The following is a 20343-nucleotide window of genomic DNA, read 5'->3' as shown; positions in this document are numbered from 1 at the left end:
ATGTTGAAGAAAGTTTAAAATGAAAAATTATGAAGACATCACAGGTATTTTGCATTTTAACAACTTCTTGAATAAGCTTTAGACAAATTTAGAGCTGTCCATACGGTTTCTCCCTGTATGTAGTTTCTTGGAATGTCAGCTCTGCTGGGAATGTCTAGAATTGTTAGCTGTAATGGAAATGCATGTGCTTTCACTGAAGTTTTTATTTGACAAGAGATTTGTCGTGAAAGCAACACTTGCTCTAGGGTAACTGTAACAGAGTTGTTTGCAAGCAAGACCATACTCATGAAGTACTATACTTGCTTAAAACAAGAACGATTGAGCATAATTACTATTTTTTTTTTTCCATTCTTAAAAGAGAAAGTTGGACCTTAACTTGTATGTTTTCTCCTTTCTCCACATTCAGTTTTCTACATTCTCTTTTTCCCAGTTGTGTGGTTCTCTGCTTCTTCCACTCTCATACTGCTTTTTCACATCTCCATCTTTGTGCAGCTTCCTTCCAAGTCCTTTATACCCCAGCCTTGCTCATGCATCAACACCTGGATTATGGAATTTCCTGTTTCTGCAGCCTTTGCAGAACTGGCTGCATAACATAAGATACTCTGGCAGATACTGCAGTCTCATATTGCATGATAAAGCAGTGGCGGTTCCACAGTACTTGCAGGATTTAGTGAAACACTTGCTTTACATAGATTATAACTATGAGGTTGAGCAGGTGCTCTATTACAAAAGAACAGGTGCTTCTAGGAGGTTTTGCCTGGATTGCAGGGAAGGGGTTGTTTGTCATAATCAGGTATGTAGACTGCTTTTTTAGTTGGGAGGGAGATGCTTTTGGCATAGGAAAAGAAAAATGTTGAAGTTTCTCCCTTTCAAGTACAGTTTGTTAAATTTTCATGCAGTATCTTACCTCCAGTCTGAAACACAATAAAGAACTGCTTTGACTGTCTTCCCTTCTGAAGTCATTTAATGGATTTGAAAGATCACTTTGGGATTAGCAACTATATGTCTAACCTGAAAACCCCTAATGTTAATCTCTGTAATAAACTATATTGTAGTGACTTCAGCAGGATAGCTTCAGTAATTTATAATCTATATGATAATTTTTGCTGAATGTTTTAAAAAATGCTGATTTTGCATGCTTTTATATATCTTGAGTAAAAGTAAAAGCTTGATGCAGCTTGGGTTAATTTAGTTCTTTGTTTTATTTAGAGCTAATAAAAATCTTCAGAGTTAGAGTAAGTTATTATGGAAAGTATAAAACTATGTATTAATTCAATTCTAACTTTTTTGTTTTGTGGAATGCTGGTTTTTCTTTTTTTTTATTTTAATGCACGCAGCCTTTAGAACACCTGTCTTGATTGTGCAACTGTGGTTTTAGACTTTGAAAGTTATGCATCTGAAATTGAACTTTGAAATTGAGAGTTACAACATAAGGATATAATTTGTATATTAATTTCAAGTACTTATGTTTTTAAATTTAATATGATGGTAGCATTTTTCATAAATCTGGAAACTGAATCCTGTAATACTGTTACTCTTGATACTAGGAAGAGTGAGGAAAATGTTTTTTGAGGGTTGATAACAAATGACTCATTTTGAATGAAGCATGATTATTAATTTAGACTTGATATCCAGCTGTTGAATTATGAATGCTCAAATAGTAACAAATATATACATTTCAAACAACATGATTTAGAAGTGTCTGCAAATAATAATATTCCTAGTTTAGTAATAATGTTTTCTGTTTAGCATCTTGATAAACTACAGTATTTTCCCTTATCTTGTAGGTTCTTGCAACAATGGAACAACTAGAAAAAGTCAGTAGTTTCCAGGAGTTTGTACAAATATTCAGCCAGTTTGGAAATGAAATGGTAGAGTTTGCCCATTTAACTGGAGATCGGCAAAATGTAAGTATTAATAAAAAACTGTGAGAGATGTTGTAGGGTATCATTTTCATCTGATTCACTGGAAGATTTGGGTTCTTCTGGGATGATTAACTATATCAAAACAAAACAATTGCTGGTGTCCTGTCTCTGATACCTAACTTGTTCTCCTTGCTCCACCCAAAGGACATCTTTTGATTTTAAAGCTCAGCCTGAGAAATATAAATATCACTCTGTTGTTTGATCTGCATGTCTTCCAGAAGCCCGGATGCATGTTATTTGAGATGTCCATTGGCTTCAATCACTGTCTTTTGGCTCTAACTTTTCTGGCTTGTTACTCTGGTAGAGAATTTCTGTTGTTACTTGACAGAAACATTTGATGTTTGCACATAGTGAAGGGATTTGAAAGCTGAGTAATTATTTTAGAAAACTCCAAACATGAAATCTTTAGATCCTAATAAAGCATTTGCTTGGTGGGTTTTTGTAATTCTCATCATCATTATTATTATAATTATGGAATATTTTTCTAGGTTTAGATCAAAACCTTCTTATGTTGGGGTAACGGATTTTTACTTCTCACATGTAGCTACTATTTCAAAGTCTTTCATTTACGCAGGAAGCTTTTTGCTGCTATTTCCATGTAAATAAAAGGTTTGCTGAGGCTTAAGCTTCTGCTGTGAGCTCTAGTTGCTTCCCCTTGACAATCAAATCCTTCATTCAGAACTGAACCAGGGCCTGATACAGTGTTGTGGTTTAACCCCAGCCAGCAACTAAGCACCACGCAGCTGCTCACTCACTCCCCCCCATCCAGTGGGATGGGGGAGAAAATCGGGGAAAAAAGAAGTAAAACTCCTGGGTTGAGATAAGAACGGTTTAATAGAACAGAAAAGAAGAAACTAATAATGGTAACACTAATAAAATGACAACAGTAGTAATAAAAGGATTGGAATGTACAAATGATGCGCAGGGCAATTGCTCACCACCCGCCAACTGACACCCCGCCAGTCCCTGAGCGGCGATTCCCTGCCCCCACTTCCCAGTTCCTAAACTAGATGGGACGTCCCATGGTATGGAATACACCGTTGGCCAGTTTGGGTCAGGTGCCCTGGTTGTGTCCTGTGCCAACTTCTTGTGCCCTGGCTGGGCATGAGAAGCTGAAAAATCCTTGACTTTAGTCTAAACACTACTGAGCAACAACTGAAAACATCAGTGTTATCAACATTCTTCGCATACTGAACTCAAAACATAGCACTGTACCAGCTACTAGGAAAACAGTTAACTCTATCCCAGCTGAAACCAGGACATACAGATATACAGAGTCCCTAATATCCAGCAAAATTCAGAATTGAATTTGTATAAACAATTGGCCAACCTCATGCATCTCCTTTTACTGTTGATGTGTTCTGAGTCTGCTAAGTACATGCTCAGTATCACAATCAGTTCTGGAAAAGCTACATATAGTTAAAGGAAATACTTGCTTGGAAATGAACTCTCTTTTATTTTTCCCTGAAATATTCATAGCAGTTGTTCCTTGGAAGGAGAAAGGTGCATTACTAGTAAGTGATATTTTTTCCAACTATTTTTAGGTTTCAGTGTTAACTGGTGTTTGGCTCTCTCCTCCTTGACTACGTCACTCTTTTGGAAGGAGTATTTCATTACTGCTTTCTAAATTGTCAAGACTTTCTTGATATGCTCACTTTACAGTGTGTAGGCTGCTATGTGACATTGTTAATTTTATTGGGAGAGAACATACCTTGAGGTATTTTTCCTTAGTTATAATAAGTATGCTGGAAACTCTTGAGTGTGGTCAGACTTACCAGAATGTAATGTCAGAATTTCATAAATTAGCTGGTTGGGGGTTTTTTGTTTTTGTTTTTTAAATGTGGTGATTTTGATACTAAAGATTTTCTGTAGTTGCTAAATAAGTTGGTTTTTTTATATATATATAAAAATGTCAAAACAGACTGCTGCTGTGATTTATCTGGGGGTTTTGTGGTTTTTTGGGTTTTTTTTGTAATCTAGGGTAAATTAGGATTAATTCCATCCTGTAAACTGTTCTCTTTTCAGCTGCTCCCATTCAGTTGGCTGTTTAACACTGAAATAGTGCTCAGCTATCTTTGTGAGCATTGAGAAGATCTTGGTTGTAGCTGTGTAAATTCTTCCTCTTGTTAGACCGTCTTACATGTTGAGGGATTCATGTCTTGCCATCTTCCCCCCCCTCTTACTCCCATCCCAATTTGGACTCTAAATTCTTCCCTTTTGAAGGACTTTTCTGGGGATATAATTCAGTTTTGCAGGTATATCCCTCTCCTTGGAGAGTTCTTGAAAAGTTTCTGTACTCAATGCCTTTCTTCAGATGAATTGCTCTTTTAGCCTGTTAAAACTTTATTACTGGTATGTAGTAAATATAACACTCAACTAGACAAGTGATTTATTTTACATTTCCTTCGCTGCAGTACAATGAAAAGCTGGTGTTCTCTGTCCCTGCCTTACACTCCCCCCATTTAAGAAAATATTTTTGTTAGTCATTCTTTTCCCTCATTTTTCTGTTTTATGAATAATACTATGTGATAAAGATAGCAAAATTGGTGACAGTTTATATAACATGCTCTGTATCTATGAGATCTTCCTTCTTTGAAATCTGAATTGAATAGAGCTGAGAATAAATGCATAAATTAAAATCTGTCTGAAAAGCAAGTTCTAGATCATGAGTTTGGCTGAAAATAGCAGTTGTCAGACATAAAGAGGTTTTCTCACAATTCATCCATCTGCAAGAGTGTTTCCTTTTTCCAGTCTCACAAGCAGTTAACATTTTAGATACTGTGTAATATTCAGGTCAGTTTTTCTTTTGGTGTTTAGGATTTGAAGGATGAGAAGAAAAAGGCTAGAATGGCAGCATCTAGGGCTGTTCTTGAGAAGTGCACCATGATGCTCCTAACTGCTTCAAAGGTGAGTAAGTGTGAGAGCTCTTGCACAACTTGGATAAATCAGAGTATGGCATCTGGCAGAATAGCTGACTCTTCTTTCTCAGCCCCACTTTAAACTTCATGCTAAAGAAGGGGGTAAGAGTAAAGAATGAGTACAGGAAAATCTTTATATTCTGAGTAATGGTATGACTTCTACTTAACACAATAGCAGTTTAACAGAAAGAATTTATCATATTCTAACACATTATTTAGACTTGCCTGAGCAGGAAGCATTCATTTTGCTTTATTGCATGTGTACCCTTTCATAATACTTACTTTGCTTTCTTTAAAAAGACTTGTCTGAGGCATCCAGACTGTGAATCTGCTCGTATAAACAAAGACGGAGTTTTTCATCGGATGAGATTAGCTTTGGAACAGGTAATAGAAATTGTGACTGACTCTAGACCAAATGGAGAAAATGAAATGGTCCCCATCAGCATATATTCTGGCATCAAAGAATTCAAGGTAAGAGTAGAACTAGCATTGTTTTCTACAGCCTAATGAATTGCCTCAAAACTACAATTTTGAAGAAAAAAAAGAATTTTAAATTCCAAATGGTGCATCTGCATCTTTTCAGCAGTGTTAACTTAAAGAACTCCCAAAATGTTAGAGAATCTGACAAGAGGTGATTATAATTTCATTGTCATTGCCAAAATACACCTTCTGCTACTTGCCATCTCTTCCTGAATCAGAATGAATTAAGAACTCTAATGTTTTGTTGAGGTGATGCCTTGATGTTGAATAAACTTAAGTATCAAGATACTGATGAGAACTTCACTAAAATAGTTGTTGAAGAATTCTTGCTTTGTAATTGGTAATATTTTTAAAACTGTACACAAAAATATTCATCCAAACATTTAAAAGAGCAAACTGTCATTCAAAGGAAATGTTATGAATTGAAATCATATCTTGTAGCTCAGTTGATTTTTCCTGATAAAGGCTTTTCAAAATTTCATATTCAGTTAAGAACAGTTAATGAACAACCATGCCTTCTTTCTTTGGAGCCTATCACTTTGATTTTCTTATTATTTTTATTTACTCCCCCTGGCCCTTTAGAATTTGGTTGAAATTTTTGAAAGTGCCTCAAAGTATTCAATTTGCTACATGCAAATTTTTAGAAAAATACTCCAAATAGATGATATGGATGTGGAAAGATCAAACAAAATCTGAATACACAATTAATTTCTGAAACGTGCTGCACTTAACTTTTTATTGACAGCAGTAGGCAGTAGAACAGTAATGTATTTACTGTTACTTCTGATAAGTGGCCAGTAATTTGCTGATGGTACTACATTAAAAATAAATAAATCCCAAACCCTAAACCAGAGTTCTGGATACAAGCAAATTGTTGGATTACTTTGAAAATAAGTGAATAATAAAAGAAAGCACTGAAGAGAAAAAAAAAAGTAAAATGATGCATCTGCTTTCTGCATTTGTGTCATGAATGTATAACCACATAAATTCTCAAGGAACTGATATGCTTCTTTTTCAGAATAAGGTGGAGGGTCTTCGTGAGAATCTTTATTTTCTCTCAAAAGAGAACCTTTCGACAATGCTGGAAGTTATCCTGGAACATACGGAGGACTTCACAGACTCTGCCTATACCAGTCATGAGCACAGAGAACACATTTTGGAGCTGTCTAAACAGGCTAAAATGGAGCTAGAGCAGCTGGTTTCAGTGTGGATGCAAGCTGTAAGAGCTTTTTAGCAAAGTAAATCTTTTCACCTCTACTTTGGCAAGAAATTTTTAATGCAGTGTTTCTTCTGGTCTAGGAGGAAAGAACTGTGTCTATTCCTCATAGTGAGAGCTGATCAAGGAAGCCAGAGTTTGTTCTGTGCTTCTGCAGCTTTAATAGGCTCTGTCTTCCCCCTGCCCCAGTGGTATCACTTCATGGATTCTTTGATGGTTAAATTAGGCCACTAGTGGCAGTAGACTAATTTTAATGAAGCTGTAAGCGGAAACAAGAAGGCAAATGGAAGTACCATTGCACAGCCTTAAACAGTTAGGTCTTTCGGTTGAGTAGTTCAGAGACTTCAATTGTCCCATGGCAGTGACCACAGTGTCTGTTCCTTGTTTTCAACAGAATATTGAAAACACTTAAACTATTGATAAGGTTGAAACTATTGCAGTTCTAAAAATTGGACTGGTTTTTTTGATCTCGGGGAGAGAGGAGAGAGTAAAGACACTCAGACTTACAGGCAATTTTTTCCTTTTTACAAGATTTAAATGATGGTGGGTTTCCTTTTTAGAGAATAAGCACATTAAGCCTTCCCCGTCGTTTGTCTTGTTCCTTGAAGATCATACAAGATATATGCAGAAGGAGGAGGAAAAGCAGAGATGGAAAAGGCAGTTTCTGTTTCTGATTCTGACTTGTCTTTTTCAGTCTTGTTCCTGGGGAAACGTAGAGCATGAAATCTTATCGACCCTCTGAGATATGGCAGATGTGTACTAGTATAGGATACTTAACTGAGTGTATTACTTAATGAGAGAGCATTTTTGTTCCTTTTCTCCTCTTTGAATCAGATGCTGCAGTCAGGTGTTCTTAACGCAGTAATGCTGTTTGAAGAGCGTATAAATCTTACTGATAATACAAACGTGTTATTACAGAGAAGACACATACAGAATGTTAATTGCATAGAATCCCCTAACTATAAGAAACTAAAACCGTGTTTAGCTTGGTGTTGGTGGTTAGCCTTGGAAAGCAGGGCTGTGTAAGCACTGCTCAGCAATACCTAACACATACCTGTGTTATCAACACTGTTTTTTATCACAAATCCAAAACAGCACCATAGCAGATAGTATGAAGAAAATCAATGCTGTCCTAGCCAAAACCAGTACACTTGGGTATTTCTAAGCTCTCTTACTGGTGGAAAATGATCACCTCTAAATAATTTACATGCTATATTTCAAGTGATAGAAATGAGAGCCTAGTACAGAGCTATGCATATATATGATCCGTGAAAATACTTGGGCGTGCACATGTGTGCTTATGCATTAAGTATTTTCATTAATAAATAACCCAGCCTAGCCGTGGCTGAAGATGCAGTAAGCAGATAAAATAGCATCAGCTCACTGAGGTGGCTTTTTAGTTTCAGCTCAGCAGCTTTATTGGAGGGTGGATATTTTCTGAGGGACTTAATGCAGTTCAAGCGGGATTGTTGATTGAAAAAAAAAAAAAATTATCGTCCCTTGGGGATACATGAGTTGAGGGATATGTAGAGCTCTTAGAGCACCCAATTATTTCCCTTTGCACTTGCCATACTTCCTTTTAGCAAGTGGAGTAACTGAGTCTTCAGTGAAGAATGTATTTTAAAACAGAAGTGTCTTGTAACCTAGGTCAAGTCTAAATTAGACTCATATCACTGATCTGTTCTGTCTTGTCTTATTGTATGTTAATGAAAACTACCTGGAGCACAACAGATAATCTAATGCTATTGATTGAATCTTAAATGTTTCTGAAATCCTTCCTGTGATTGTTCAAGCTCATAAGATCGCAAGCTACTGTCCCGTTTTAGGTTTTCCTGTAATCTTATTTGGCCTACGTTTTTTTTTTTTTTAAAAAGTTGCATATAGAAGGAGCAAAAATGTGCACATTCAATAAGTAAAAGAAATAAAAATGATATGCTAGTGAGTGTAAAACATTATGCTCCTTGTGTTAAAAGTGATTTTGTGAAGTTACACTTCTACAAACGTTACATAAAGGAAAACATTAGATTTGAGGGACAGGTAGCTTTGAGACTTAGAATGGATAAGAATACCTGAGAAAATTATCATATTGGCTTGGGTGGGGTTTTTTCCTTTAAATAAAATGGAGGGTATGTGTGTCTATACCTACACACATTTTGGGTGTGTATGTTTATGTTAATTTAGACTCTGAGGGGCTAATTTTTTCTCAGCTGTGGCCACGTTAACGGTCTCACCTAGGATAACTGTTTCCAGCAGGTTTTGGAGGACAATGCAAAATTACTGCTACTTAACTCTTCTCGCAGTGTATGTCTCTTGACATTTGGGTTGTTCCATACATAGGTGCTATTTGCAGAAGTGGGAACTCTGTCTTGAAGCTATCTCAACAACATGTTGTTAGCTACTGTACTAGTTTAAATTAGACAATGATCTAAAGACTTAAAAGGATGCTTTAAGTAACTTTTTTGTAATTCAATATAGAACATTTGGTATAACACTTTAGGTACCACTTTATTTTAAAAGTGTGTTTTTAAAAAAAAATAAAAAATGCCTTAAACTGTTGCTCTACTTCAGGATGTTTAGACAGAAGATTTTTGGAAGTTGTAAAGCTTAAGAAAACCCTTTTCCTGAAAAAAAGTTCAGTGAGGTTTAGAAATAAATTCCTCTTGAACAGAAACAGTCAATTAGCTTGCATCACTATTATTTTTAGATTTGATTTGGTGATAAATTTTCTATAAAAGAATTTTTCAAGTAGAGTATAAACAAGATGTGTAAATGAAAACATTACATCTAGAAAGAAAAAGCTGTCTTCTAAAGCAACTTGAAGTAATGACACATGATGTGAACCTGGGATTTGCTGGTTTTTTTGTGTAATGTTTTGTTGGTTGCTTTCTTTGGCTTGTAGCAAAACCAGAAGACAAAGGATCTCATGGAAGACTTGGAAGTAGCCATTTTAAAAACATGCCAGTGCATGAATGAACTTAAAAGAGAGGTAAGTCTAGTTTAAGCAAGCATAAACTGAATAAAAGCTTGGATTTCTTACTTGTATGTGAAGTTGTAAAATAGGATCCTGTACCCCAAAAGGCTAGTATCTGTTCATAGACAAGAGTAGCTAAATCAGAATTATATCAGGGACCTAGCATGCAGTTGTCTTCTGTGTCCTTACTTAGAACTGATGAGAAATCTGTTGGATACATACGCTCTTTGCTAACTCTGACAGCAATAAAAAAAGAGAAGCGTTTGGAAATAAGTACTATGTATATAATCATTACTTCAGATGTAAAGGCTAAACTTTCCTTGGAGATGCATGCATCACTGTTTTAAATACTTTTTCTTGTAGTGTGTGCTTAAATGAGTAATTACATTTGCTGTTTGTTTATACTTAACCTGTTCTATTGATTTCTATAGCAGAAATGTGTTTTGACAGTGCCTTGTACTCGGGTATTTTTCTAGACAGTTGGCAGCTGCGTATGTGCCTGTTGTAAATAATTTTTTCCCTAAATGCAAGCATGCTGGGTGTCAGCTTACACATGTGAGATAGCTGCCTCATTTGGTACCTGGGATGCACTTGCTGATCAGGGTCCTTCCCTGCCACCCCTATGTCTCCCCTAATGGGTAGCATAGCTGCCTTGTCTGTTGCACAGATTTGAGCCAAATACAGAATTACTGGTTTCTGGCAGCTTCCAAAATATTTGCAAAGCATTTGGGTATCTTTTCAACTGCTTCATATTATTGTTCCTTGAAACAGATGGAGAAATGAAGACTAAGGACAGTGAGGGTTTCAATACTAGGCTACAGAGCAGTGCAAAGATGTTAGAGAAGTATGGTGGACTTGCTTAGACTGAGCTCTCAGCTGCTGTGACTGGAAAACCTCAACTGCTCAAAAAATCACGCTGCGTATTGTTTAATAGAGGCAAAATGAGAAATTTTGGCTTCTGGATTATAATTCCTGCAGCTGTCCTGAAGATTTGAACAGTGCTTTGAATCTATTTCAGTTGCAGTTAAGTGCTTTGTGCTTCTGCTGTCAGGCAGTGTGTTGGGCTCCCAGAAAATGGAGGATACATAATTTGTGCACTTTTCTTAATAGTCTTTTTTTTTTTGGTCACCATTATGTAGGAAGTCAGTAGCAGAGCTTTTCTGGAGTGACGTTCAGCTCCTTTAACTGTAAGATCGTCCTTTTGAGTAACATCGTTCCTGTGTGCTGAATGAGGTGGAAGGGTTCCCAGTCAAAATAGTATGCGACTATGTAATTGCATGGATCATAAAGCCAAAGGTGGCTGGAATATAGTATGTGGCAGAAGGCATTAATATCTTGTATTTTCTTGCAGCTCCATAAATGTAAATATTACCATATTGTCCTACCCACAGGTTTCTATTTATGAAAATGTCATGCAACAAAGACTACACATTTACCACATTTACGTTAAAAAATTGTCAGGTGACAGTAATAGAAAATTACCTTCTGTAAACCAGCTAACAGAGGTGGCATAAAATACAAAATAGTGGGTTACCTATGCCCTGTGATGTAGCTCCATATGAAAAGCAATGCAGGTGAAAACATAGCACACTGTTTTAGAAATTGCGGAGCAAATGTGACTGGGTGTGGATTTCTAAACTAACAAATCCTAAGTTCTGTATGACTTGATTTGGTGACCTGTAGAGTATGAAAGCTTGCTTAGTAAGAGATTTTTAAAATGCACAGGATTCATGCTACTTGTAGAAGTAAATTTAGAGTACTATGTCATTTTCCTTGTTCTCTGTGTAGTGACTGGGTTGATCCCATAGTAGCCATGCTTCTGTATGTGGCTGAGGAGGACTGTCCTGTCAGTCAGACTCTCGGTGCTGCAGTGTATCAGTCAGCAGCCAGGATCTCTGCTGGTGAAATTTAAGTATCATGACTAATCAAAATGGTTTTGAGAGCCTGGGTGGCTGAGAACACAAGACAGCCTTGTTAAAAGTAGTTATTTCCCATCTCTGTCACTTTATGGAAGAAATAAAAGGTATGTTCCTTCCTAGAGATGATTTTCCTGCTAACAATCAGAGGCAGCATTAAGTAGAAGTAAATTTCGTTTTTGGATTAGGATGAAAAGAATCTCTAATGAAAAGGTAATCTCTCTGTAGCCTATATATATAAATGAGAATTGCCAGTTCCTACTCTAACATTGCAAGCCTTGCAGATGTCCTTTCTCCAGAGCTGACTTCATTTCTGAGATTAGTGGTTTGTGCTAATTTTTAATGGCATGCGAGCAACACTATATAAATAGTTTATAACAGGTTGTCAAAGTTTTTTGTTCTTTTTTCAAAAAAACAGTCGCAGCAGGTTTTGAGGCAACAATTCAGGTTTCTGGCATGAAATTAAAAAACAAAAAAAAAACCCCAAACCCAAGCCCCTTAACTCTGGACTGCACAGGAACTACTGCCAGGGGAAGAGAGTAAAAATAGGTAGAGGCCAGTGGAGTAAAAAATCCCAACATACCATTCTAGTAAACATTTTTATCTCTACAGAGTCAAGGCCCACCAATGTCACAATTTCAAGCTCATTGCATTCATAAGAACTTGAAAAATAACTTTCTTCTTGAACAGCCAAGTTTGTTGTATATTCAGTGCAGTCCAGCAAAGTGAGTGTAATATTACAAGACTTACAATAGTCCTATGAGCATAAGAATGCTCTGCTGTTTCTGAAGAGGTTGCTATTTTGGTTTTCCCTATGTTTTTAAAATGGGGCTGATTAGAGGGCATAGGTAAACCTGCTATGACTAGTCACTGGGAACTAGCAGCAGCTGCTGCTGATAGCTGTTCTCAGGCAGAATCCTTCACAGCACAATTTCAGCAGATCCATAGGTTTGAAAGTGTATCTGGATTTAGGGATGTGTTTTAAGGGGGAGCTCCTTGCTTGTTGGGAGTATAGGGAGAGTGTTTGAGGCTTCCTCAAGACCCATCTCTGGCTTCAGTCTCCTTGCAGAAAAGATGCTTTGTGCTTTTCTAAGGCTGTGTCACAAGCTGATTATATTCAAGTTTTTCTTTGCATCACTAAGAATTAAATGTATTCATAGGAACTTAATTTCTAATATATTATTAACTCAGGTGCTGTGTGGCTTTGGTCTGATTCACACAGTTTAATGTGTGTTCTTCATGAGAAGCTGCCATTGTGCCATGCTTATGCTGAACTTGGTGCCTCATGAATTCATGCACCTGTTTTTTTTTCCCAGCTGTAACATTATCAGAAAACAGCAGTGTGATAACTTCATGTCCTCATTTTACCCAGCTGCTCTTTTGTTTCTCTCCATATTTGGTTGTGGGGTTTTGTTTTTTGGGTGAGTTGGTTGGTTGGTTTGTTTTTGGAGGGTTTTTTTGGAGTGCAGTGGATTTTATCTTGTACTTTGAATAGTAATTGAAGAATTAAAGCCCCAGATAATATGCAGGCTGTATATGAGCTTTCATGGCAGTAAATTTTTTGCTTCTTGGAAAAATCAATCTCTTAAGTTTATTCGACTTGGTACTGGATGAATTTTTTTTCCTTCCAAGGTTTATCTCTCTCTCTTCTTTTAATGCTACTCAAGGTCCACAGTGCAGCAACATCTTTGGCAGCAGATCTGCTAAAATACCATATGGATCATATGGTTCTCAAAGCATTAAAAATCACAGGAGTAGAAGGAAATCTTGAAGCTGTAGCAGAATATACTTGCAAGCTATCAGAGCAGAAAGAACAACTTGTTGAGGTGAGTTCAAGACTGGTTTAATTTTGTAAGGCACTTAGAAAATGAATGGCCAGATTTGTCTTAATCTGTTCTTTAGGAAGGCTTTGGTCTGTGTTTTTGTAGTTTTTATTTTATTTTCCTAGTATACTGTTGAATTTTGTATTGTTCTTGGTAGTGTCTGAGCCAGAGGTGTCACTGTTGCATACAGTTGTTATAGAAGGGATGTACAGTTGTACCCAATTCTCCTCCTGGATCTAGACTCAGTCTGTGTGTGTGTATATATATATATGTGGGCTAAAATAATCATTAAAAAATAGGTTTCTAGATCCAAGTAGAGATGATAGCCTTTTTCTTTCAAGCAGTAGGCTTCTAGCAACAGCTGACTCCAAAGACATTCTAAGAATGCTGGGAAGGTAAGGTTAAGGTTTTTTAATGCAGTGAACTGGACTGTTTTGAAGATCTTGTGTAGTTTTTGTCAGGCCACTGAAAAGCTTTTCTCCTTTGTGAAAAGCAGCACATATGTTTCATGTACTAATACATTCATGGTTTCGTATTGTAGTATTCACACATGTGAACAAATAGAACTTCCAAGACTACAGAGAGATCATGGCTCTTAGGAGTGCCTGTGGAGAGGATGCCTGCCACGTATACCTTGTTGCGCTCTCGTCTGACAGACGAGAAGAAGTAACTGTACCAGTAGGAGACATACAAAGATATATCATTTTGATCTGGAATATGGTGATGCTAGCAGCTATACTTGCATGGCATCTACTACTCAGTAATTAAAAATTCTGATATCATATGGGGCTTGAGGATTCATTCCAGAAGTATGAATATGCAGAAGCAACACCCTTAAACTTCTGGGACTGGCAAATCAATGCTGTGGATTTTTAACTCCAGCTTTGATGTTCCCTTTTTCTGTGACTAATTAGTGTTCCAGTGAGACGCTGATTTTTTTTATCCCCCTCCCCCCCCCCCCCCCCAGCATAACCATGAGGTTAAATAGTGTTTGTATGTGAGGGCCTTATAGCATTTCTGATGATGGACAGTGCATTTAGTTTCATAAGTGCTGTCTCTGTCTTTTAAATTCTCCTTTTGATCTGAAAACTCAATGTTTCTTCTCAACCCAAAGTGCACTCTTAATATTAATTTAAAAAAAAAAAAAAAAGAAAAAAGAAAAGATTACTACATTTTGCTTAATGCAAAAGGAAGTGGTATTTTTTCCCTAAATTAATTTGATGCTCAAAGATAATTCAGTCCCCTGGATGATGAAAGCCTAAATTTTCCACATGGTTGCTAATTGCCAAGTAAGCCTGTTTTGGTGAAGTCATTTATGGTACAATTTTTCCAAGTTCTGTAGGTGTCTGATTACTTTCAGGTTTATTCAGTCATAAGTATGTGAAATTGTTGTTGTTTTATTTTTATTTATTTTTTTAAGACTCTTTCTTTCTCTCTACATCTTCCAAATCAGGATTTAGCCCTGTTTTTTATTGTAAATGCTCCCTGAGAAACACCCAGTTGTGTGGTCCCCAATAAGTTTCTGAAAGGACTATAAATAACTTTGTGTGTGTGTGTGTTTGTGCACGTGCACCGTTTTTCACTATTAAATAAAGCATATTTTTTACCATTATCTTCTCTTTAAATTTATAAAAAATATTTAGATGTGTCGCTTATTGAGGCATGTTTCTGGAACAGAGCCCCTCGAGATTACTTGCATACATGCAGAAGATACGTTTCAGGTCACTGGCCCACAGGTATGTTTAGCTTTTATCTGGCCACTTCTACTGGGCATAAATCAATAAAAATTACTGGTATAAATTTTTTGGAGACCTAATGTTGAAACTGTTCAAAGCAGTCTAAGAAAGAGTTACACTTTAATGTTGGGTGGTAGCTAAAAGAGGGCACAAGGAAGATCATCAAGCCTGCAAATGTCAGATGAATACACTGAAAAGACATAATAGTAGCAGTTTAATTTTGTGTTATTGGCTGTGAAGGCATTTGTAAATTTATGTGCAACACTATGTGCTAGGACTTTCAGTAGCAAATACTTTGTTCTCTGTCCAGATAATTTCTGCTGCAGAAACACTGGCATTACATCCATCTAGCAAGATTGCAAAAGAAAATCTTGATGTGTTCTGTGAGGCCTGGGAGTCTCAACTGAGTGACATGTCTATGTTGTTAAGAGAAATCAATGATGTGTTTGAAGGAAGAAGAGGTAAGAGTGCTATGTAGAAATAAAAAAATGCAGTTTTCAAAACATGTAGTCTAAGAATTTTAAGTGCGATTTAGGAAATACTGTTTTCTTAAGAGAAGGCCGCAATAAATAGTCCCACATCCCATATGGCAATGTGGAATCTAGGTGGCAATATACAAATACATTGTTTTTGTATAGGTGTCAAATTAAGAGTGCTTATTGGATTTTTTTCGAAGAAAACCAGCCAAAAATGTAAAGGCCTGATGTGTAAAATTAGGTGTGTTTTAACTTTCTGCACTGTGATTAGTTCCAGCAAAATCAAATGGAACTGTTCAAAGGACACAGAAGTATTTGACACAGCTCTTTGGCAGCAGTGTCCAAATATTAGGGGTGCAGGGCTTTCGTCCCACCTTTTGGTTTGTCTAGGACCTATCAGTTCATGACAATCAACATATAACTTGAATTGTGTGACATGTTTAATTAATTTCCTGTATTTCTGGAAAATATATATACATATATATATATTCTATACTGTCAGCTTGCCTTGTATTCACTTCATAATGTAGTGAATGTAGTTATTTGATTTTTAAACTGCTGTCCTTTCTCCTGGATGGAATCTCTGACGACTCTGCACAAACTTGGGATATTTTCTCTGGTTGGTAAGTTTATTGGTATTTGTACAACATGTAGAAGAAAACCTTGGAATCTTAAGAAAAAATTCTGTGTTTACTTTTAGCATAGGGTAATTTACCTTTAAAATGGAAGCCATTTTGTTTTTCATTTTTGTCTGACAATTTTTTTTCAAATTACGTCTTTAGTGTAGCCTGTCATACTTCTTGCGGCTATGTGTTTGTTTCAGTCTTTCAGGTATAATTGCATACAGATAGAATGTATTATATAATAATAAAGAATGTCTTGTATTTTTAAGAAAATCACTCAGGTTTAGAAGTTTAGATTTAGTTAAATACAGGGACTTCATTTTTTTGTATCTAAGATACAGAAAAAGTAAACCCTTATTCAGGTTAGATGACACTTTATCAATGATACAATATTTCATCTTGCTATTAGCGTGAGACCTTTTTTCATTTTTAGAGTTTATTTTGTCAGTTTAACTTCCTGTACTTGATCAGGTTTTTCTGTGAACAGTTCTTTTCTGCCAGCTTTGTTGTGAGGACAGTAAACAACCAACTACAGGGCCGTAATATCTTAAATTGTTGCTGCTGGTTGCTAGGTGAATGTGTGAGTGAGCCTGAAGACTTGTAAAGGGAAAGCATATATTGAAATTCTGAGTGGGTTTACAGTAATTGTGTGTAGCGCAAGTTATTGGGAATTTGAGGCGTTTGAGAAATAAATGATTGTTATCCTACTTGTTCTTCCACCTTGGTTTGGAATGCCATGTAAAGGTGTGTAGCAATCAGAGATCCTGTTTATGGGCCTTTTAACTTTCAGTGGTTTTTTTTTTCTTTGTTTGGGGAGCCAAGGACATACTGACTTTCTTTAAACATAGTATTAAATTTTATATAGTGCAACTTAAAATATGGTATTACTCTAACATGAATGTGTTACAAAATATTTGGAATTTGCAGGGCTGATCATGCAGTATCTGATTTTTTTCATATTCATACAATGGTCTAGCAGGGTTGAATTTTATATATTTATATATGTGTGTGCATGTGTGTATACATATATATGTATTACTGTATTTAAAAATAATAGGATGAGAATCATGCAGCCACAGCAAAGCATATACTTGGCTCTCCAAACAAATAGTTCTTGAAGTGTTGCAGCAGATTCCCAGCCTCTCCTGTAGTTAGTAACTTTTTCCTCTTGTGGCTGTTGATAGCAGGTAACAGCCATTTTCTGCAAATGGTATTTTTCAGTTTCTTTAAAGCATTATTTCACAAGGCAACCCAATGTCATTGCTTGAGGGAGAGAGAAGAGAATGGGTAGGTGTAGCTGAGCATGTTGGAGGCTATAGCGTGTGTGGGCCTGGGTGCAGTGACGACCGTCTTCTCCTGTTTGGCATAGCCAGATGAATCTGTTCTTGTTAATGTCTCAGTCTCTCTTTCAGCATAAAGTGTTCCGATACCACCATTGGCAAGATAGTAAGCATAGCTTCTGTTCTTTATATGGCCTCAGGTGTGTTAGGTCTTGTCTTGCTAAAATGATGCTTAAGAAATCATGCCTTTGTTTTCCTTGTCTTATGGCCCGGCCCAGTAAGGGACTTCTCTCTGAATCTGGATTGTTTTGTATTAACTGTCAGTTATCTCCTTAGAAATAATCTGGTCTCCTATATCCACCCGTCTTCTACAAAGTTTTCCTCTGTATTGCAGGCTGATCTTTTTTTTGTTCGCTTGTTTCTCTTGTTGGACTTCAGAGTGACTCTTGTCAAAAAAAAAAAAAGAAAGGAAAGAAATTTCACCCAAATACCCACACCTTTTTGCTTCCAGAAAATACCCTAAAGTTACCTTGCCACTTTCAACATTATTTTCTCCTAGAAAACATGACTGATGACCCAATAAATAAATTAAACTAAAATATTTGTTTGTTAAGAGATTAGAAGAGTAGCATTCACAAAACTTTTGCCTCCAAACACAATGAAGTTTCACAGTATTTTACAAGATTTTATTCTTCTTGTAACTCATAATACTTGTCTTAATGTTGAGACTGGTAAAAGTGTCTTTATTTTACAGACTAAAATGTAACAAGTGCTTTATTCCTAGTAGAATTGTGATTGTGTGTAACAAGACAGAATTACAGTAAGAAGGTATATATATTTTTTTTTCTCCTTGGTTTAAAAACTTGTATTTTTGTACTACAGATTTAAATGTTTGGCTTTGTTAGCGAGTTCAGAATACAGCTCAAGAGGCAAAAATTGAATGGTGACTAAATGTGCTGGACACATCAAATAAAAGAAGCATTTTTCTGATTACAGTAGATTCACATTGTTTATACTCATGTCTTTATTTTTATGAGCAATTGCGTAACTCCGTATCCAGTGTTTCTTTCATATCAGCGAATTAAGTATTTCTCATACTGAGGCCAAAACTCACACAGATAGAGAGCCAGATTTAGCTTGCAAGTGAAGCAATATTTTACTCAATTTTAATGTAATCACACCAGATCATGCCTAAATTGAAATGGGCTTGGCTTGGGGAGGGGGGTGCACATGCACGTAGAGATGGGGGAGGTTGATGAGCACACCACAGTTCAGTGACCCTCCCGTGTATTTTGAAAATGTTCCTGTGCTGTGCCAAACTGTACAGTGAGGTAGTGTTTGCCGCCTTTTGCTTAATCCTAAAACACTTTGTCATGGTTTAAGCTCAGCCATCAATGAAACCATCATGAGGCTGCTTGTTCACTCTTCCCTGCCCCCTCCAGTGGGATGGGGAGGAGAATCAGAAAGGAGAAAGGGGAGAAAAAAAAAAATAATAAAAAAATGGAACCTCGTGGGTGAGATAAGGACAGTTTACTGCAACAAGAAGTTACAATGACAACAATAGTACTAATAAAAGAACATACAAAACAAGTGATGCACAGTGCAACTGCTCACCACCCCAGAATCTGATGCTCCACCACTTCCCCCCCAGAGAGCAAGCGAGAGACCACCCCCCAGCCCACTCCCCAGTTATATACTGAGCATGATGTCATATGGTATGGAATAGCCCCTTGGCTAGTTGAGGTCAGCTGTCCTGGCTGTGCCCCCTCCCAGCTTCCTGTGAAAATTAACTCTATCCCAACCGAACCCAGGACATTATCCACCCCTTATTCTATACCATCTACATCATGGCCAGATCCTACACTTTACAATTAATCACTACCACTTTCCCTGTCTTTGAGAGAGATATATATGTACACCCACCCACATGAATACCATTCCCCTAGTCTATGGTCCATCCTTCTACTGTGTCCATCGATTTTATTTAATCCATGACTTTGGGGCTCTGTCTGTCATAATAGCCCTTCGGGGTAGGAGAGATGGTGTATGGTGTTGGATTGTTGCCTGCTGCCTCCGGAGCTTGCACCCGGTGTGTTTGGTGCAACCCATGCCCGTGGTGTGCGGGTTGAAGATGTTGATCTTGAGGAAATTGCTGGGCGCCAGTTCAAGTTCCATCACTGCTGTGCTTTGCTCAGTTTCAAAGTCCATCCTTCAGTCATTTGGGTAATTCTTAAGGTAATACCATTGATATGGCATATAGCCACTATAGATGTAAAGTGGCAGGGTTATTTAGCAAATAACATCACCCAGTCTAATTCACTGGCTATTCTCTCCCAAAATCAAATCTCCTTGAGGTACACATCGAACTTCCCCATCCTTCTGCATCACCCACCAAGTGCACTCAGGTCCTTGAGCAAAAGCAATCCTGCAGGTGGGTTTGTCTTTGCCCGAGGCAGGACTAACCCAGACTGTCTTCCCTATCATACTCTTCGTGTCCAGCACGTGGACTTTATCTCCTCCTACAGTATGTGGAAGTCTTGGTTGGGCAGGGCCAGCCTGATTGGCAGATTGTCTAGTATTAACTGATGAGGTGGCTTTTGCTAAGTGTGTATCCCAGTGTTTGAAAGCGCCATCCCTCATTGCTCTCAGTGTAGTCTTTAACAGTCCCTTGCATTGTCCGGTTTTTCCAGAGGCTGGTGCATGGTAGGGGATGTGATATACCCACTCAATGCCATGCTTTTTGGCCCAGGTGTCTATGAGGTTGTTTCGGAAATGAGTCCTGTTGTCTGACTCAGTTCTTTTCTGGGGTGCCATGTTGCCATAAAACTTGTTTTTCAAGGCCCTGGATAGTGTTCCTGGCAGTGGCATGGGGCACGGGTTATGTTTCCAGCCATCCGGTGGTTGTTGGCACCGTTGTAAGCACACGGCGCTTGTCTTGGGGGGTTTGTGGGAGCGTGATATAGTCAATCTGCCAGGCTT

At 37.3% G+C, this 20343-nt stretch overlaps 1 protein-coding gene across 3 annotated transcripts in view; it reads left to right on the top strand.

The window, feature by feature from the left end:
- The window catches only part of CTNNAL1 (catenin alpha like 1), a 62733-nt gene that overhangs the window by 28520 nt on the left and 13870 nt on the right, over positions 1 to 20343 (top strand). For all 3 annotated transcript variants that reach the window (XM_049830110.1, XM_049830109.1, XM_049830112.1), the window contains exons 4-11: positions 1788 to 1907; positions 4743 to 4832; positions 5144 to 5314; positions 6342 to 6542; positions 9439 to 9525; positions 13094 to 13252; positions 14893 to 14985; positions 15296 to 15446. In XM_049830110.1, the coding sequence (XP_049686067.1) occupies positions 1788 to 1907; positions 4743 to 4832; positions 5144 to 5314; positions 6342 to 6542; positions 9439 to 9525; positions 13094 to 13252; positions 14893 to 14985; positions 15296 to 15446 (1072 nt within the window). The remainder of the gene's footprint in view (positions 1 to 1787; positions 1908 to 4742; positions 4833 to 5143; positions 5315 to 6341; positions 6543 to 9438; positions 9526 to 13093; positions 13253 to 14892; positions 14986 to 15295; positions 15447 to 20343) is intronic.

The sequence above is a fragment of the Accipiter gentilis genome, chromosome 27 (genome assembly GCF_929443795.1).
Source record: "Accipiter gentilis chromosome 27, bAccGen1.1, whole genome shotgun sequence".
Classification (NCBI taxonomy): domain Eukaryota; kingdom Metazoa; phylum Chordata; class Aves; order Accipitriformes; family Accipitridae; genus Astur; species Astur gentilis.
The sequence above is the reverse complement of the archived record's forward strand: the minus strand, read 5'-3'. Positions and strand labels throughout refer to the sequence as shown.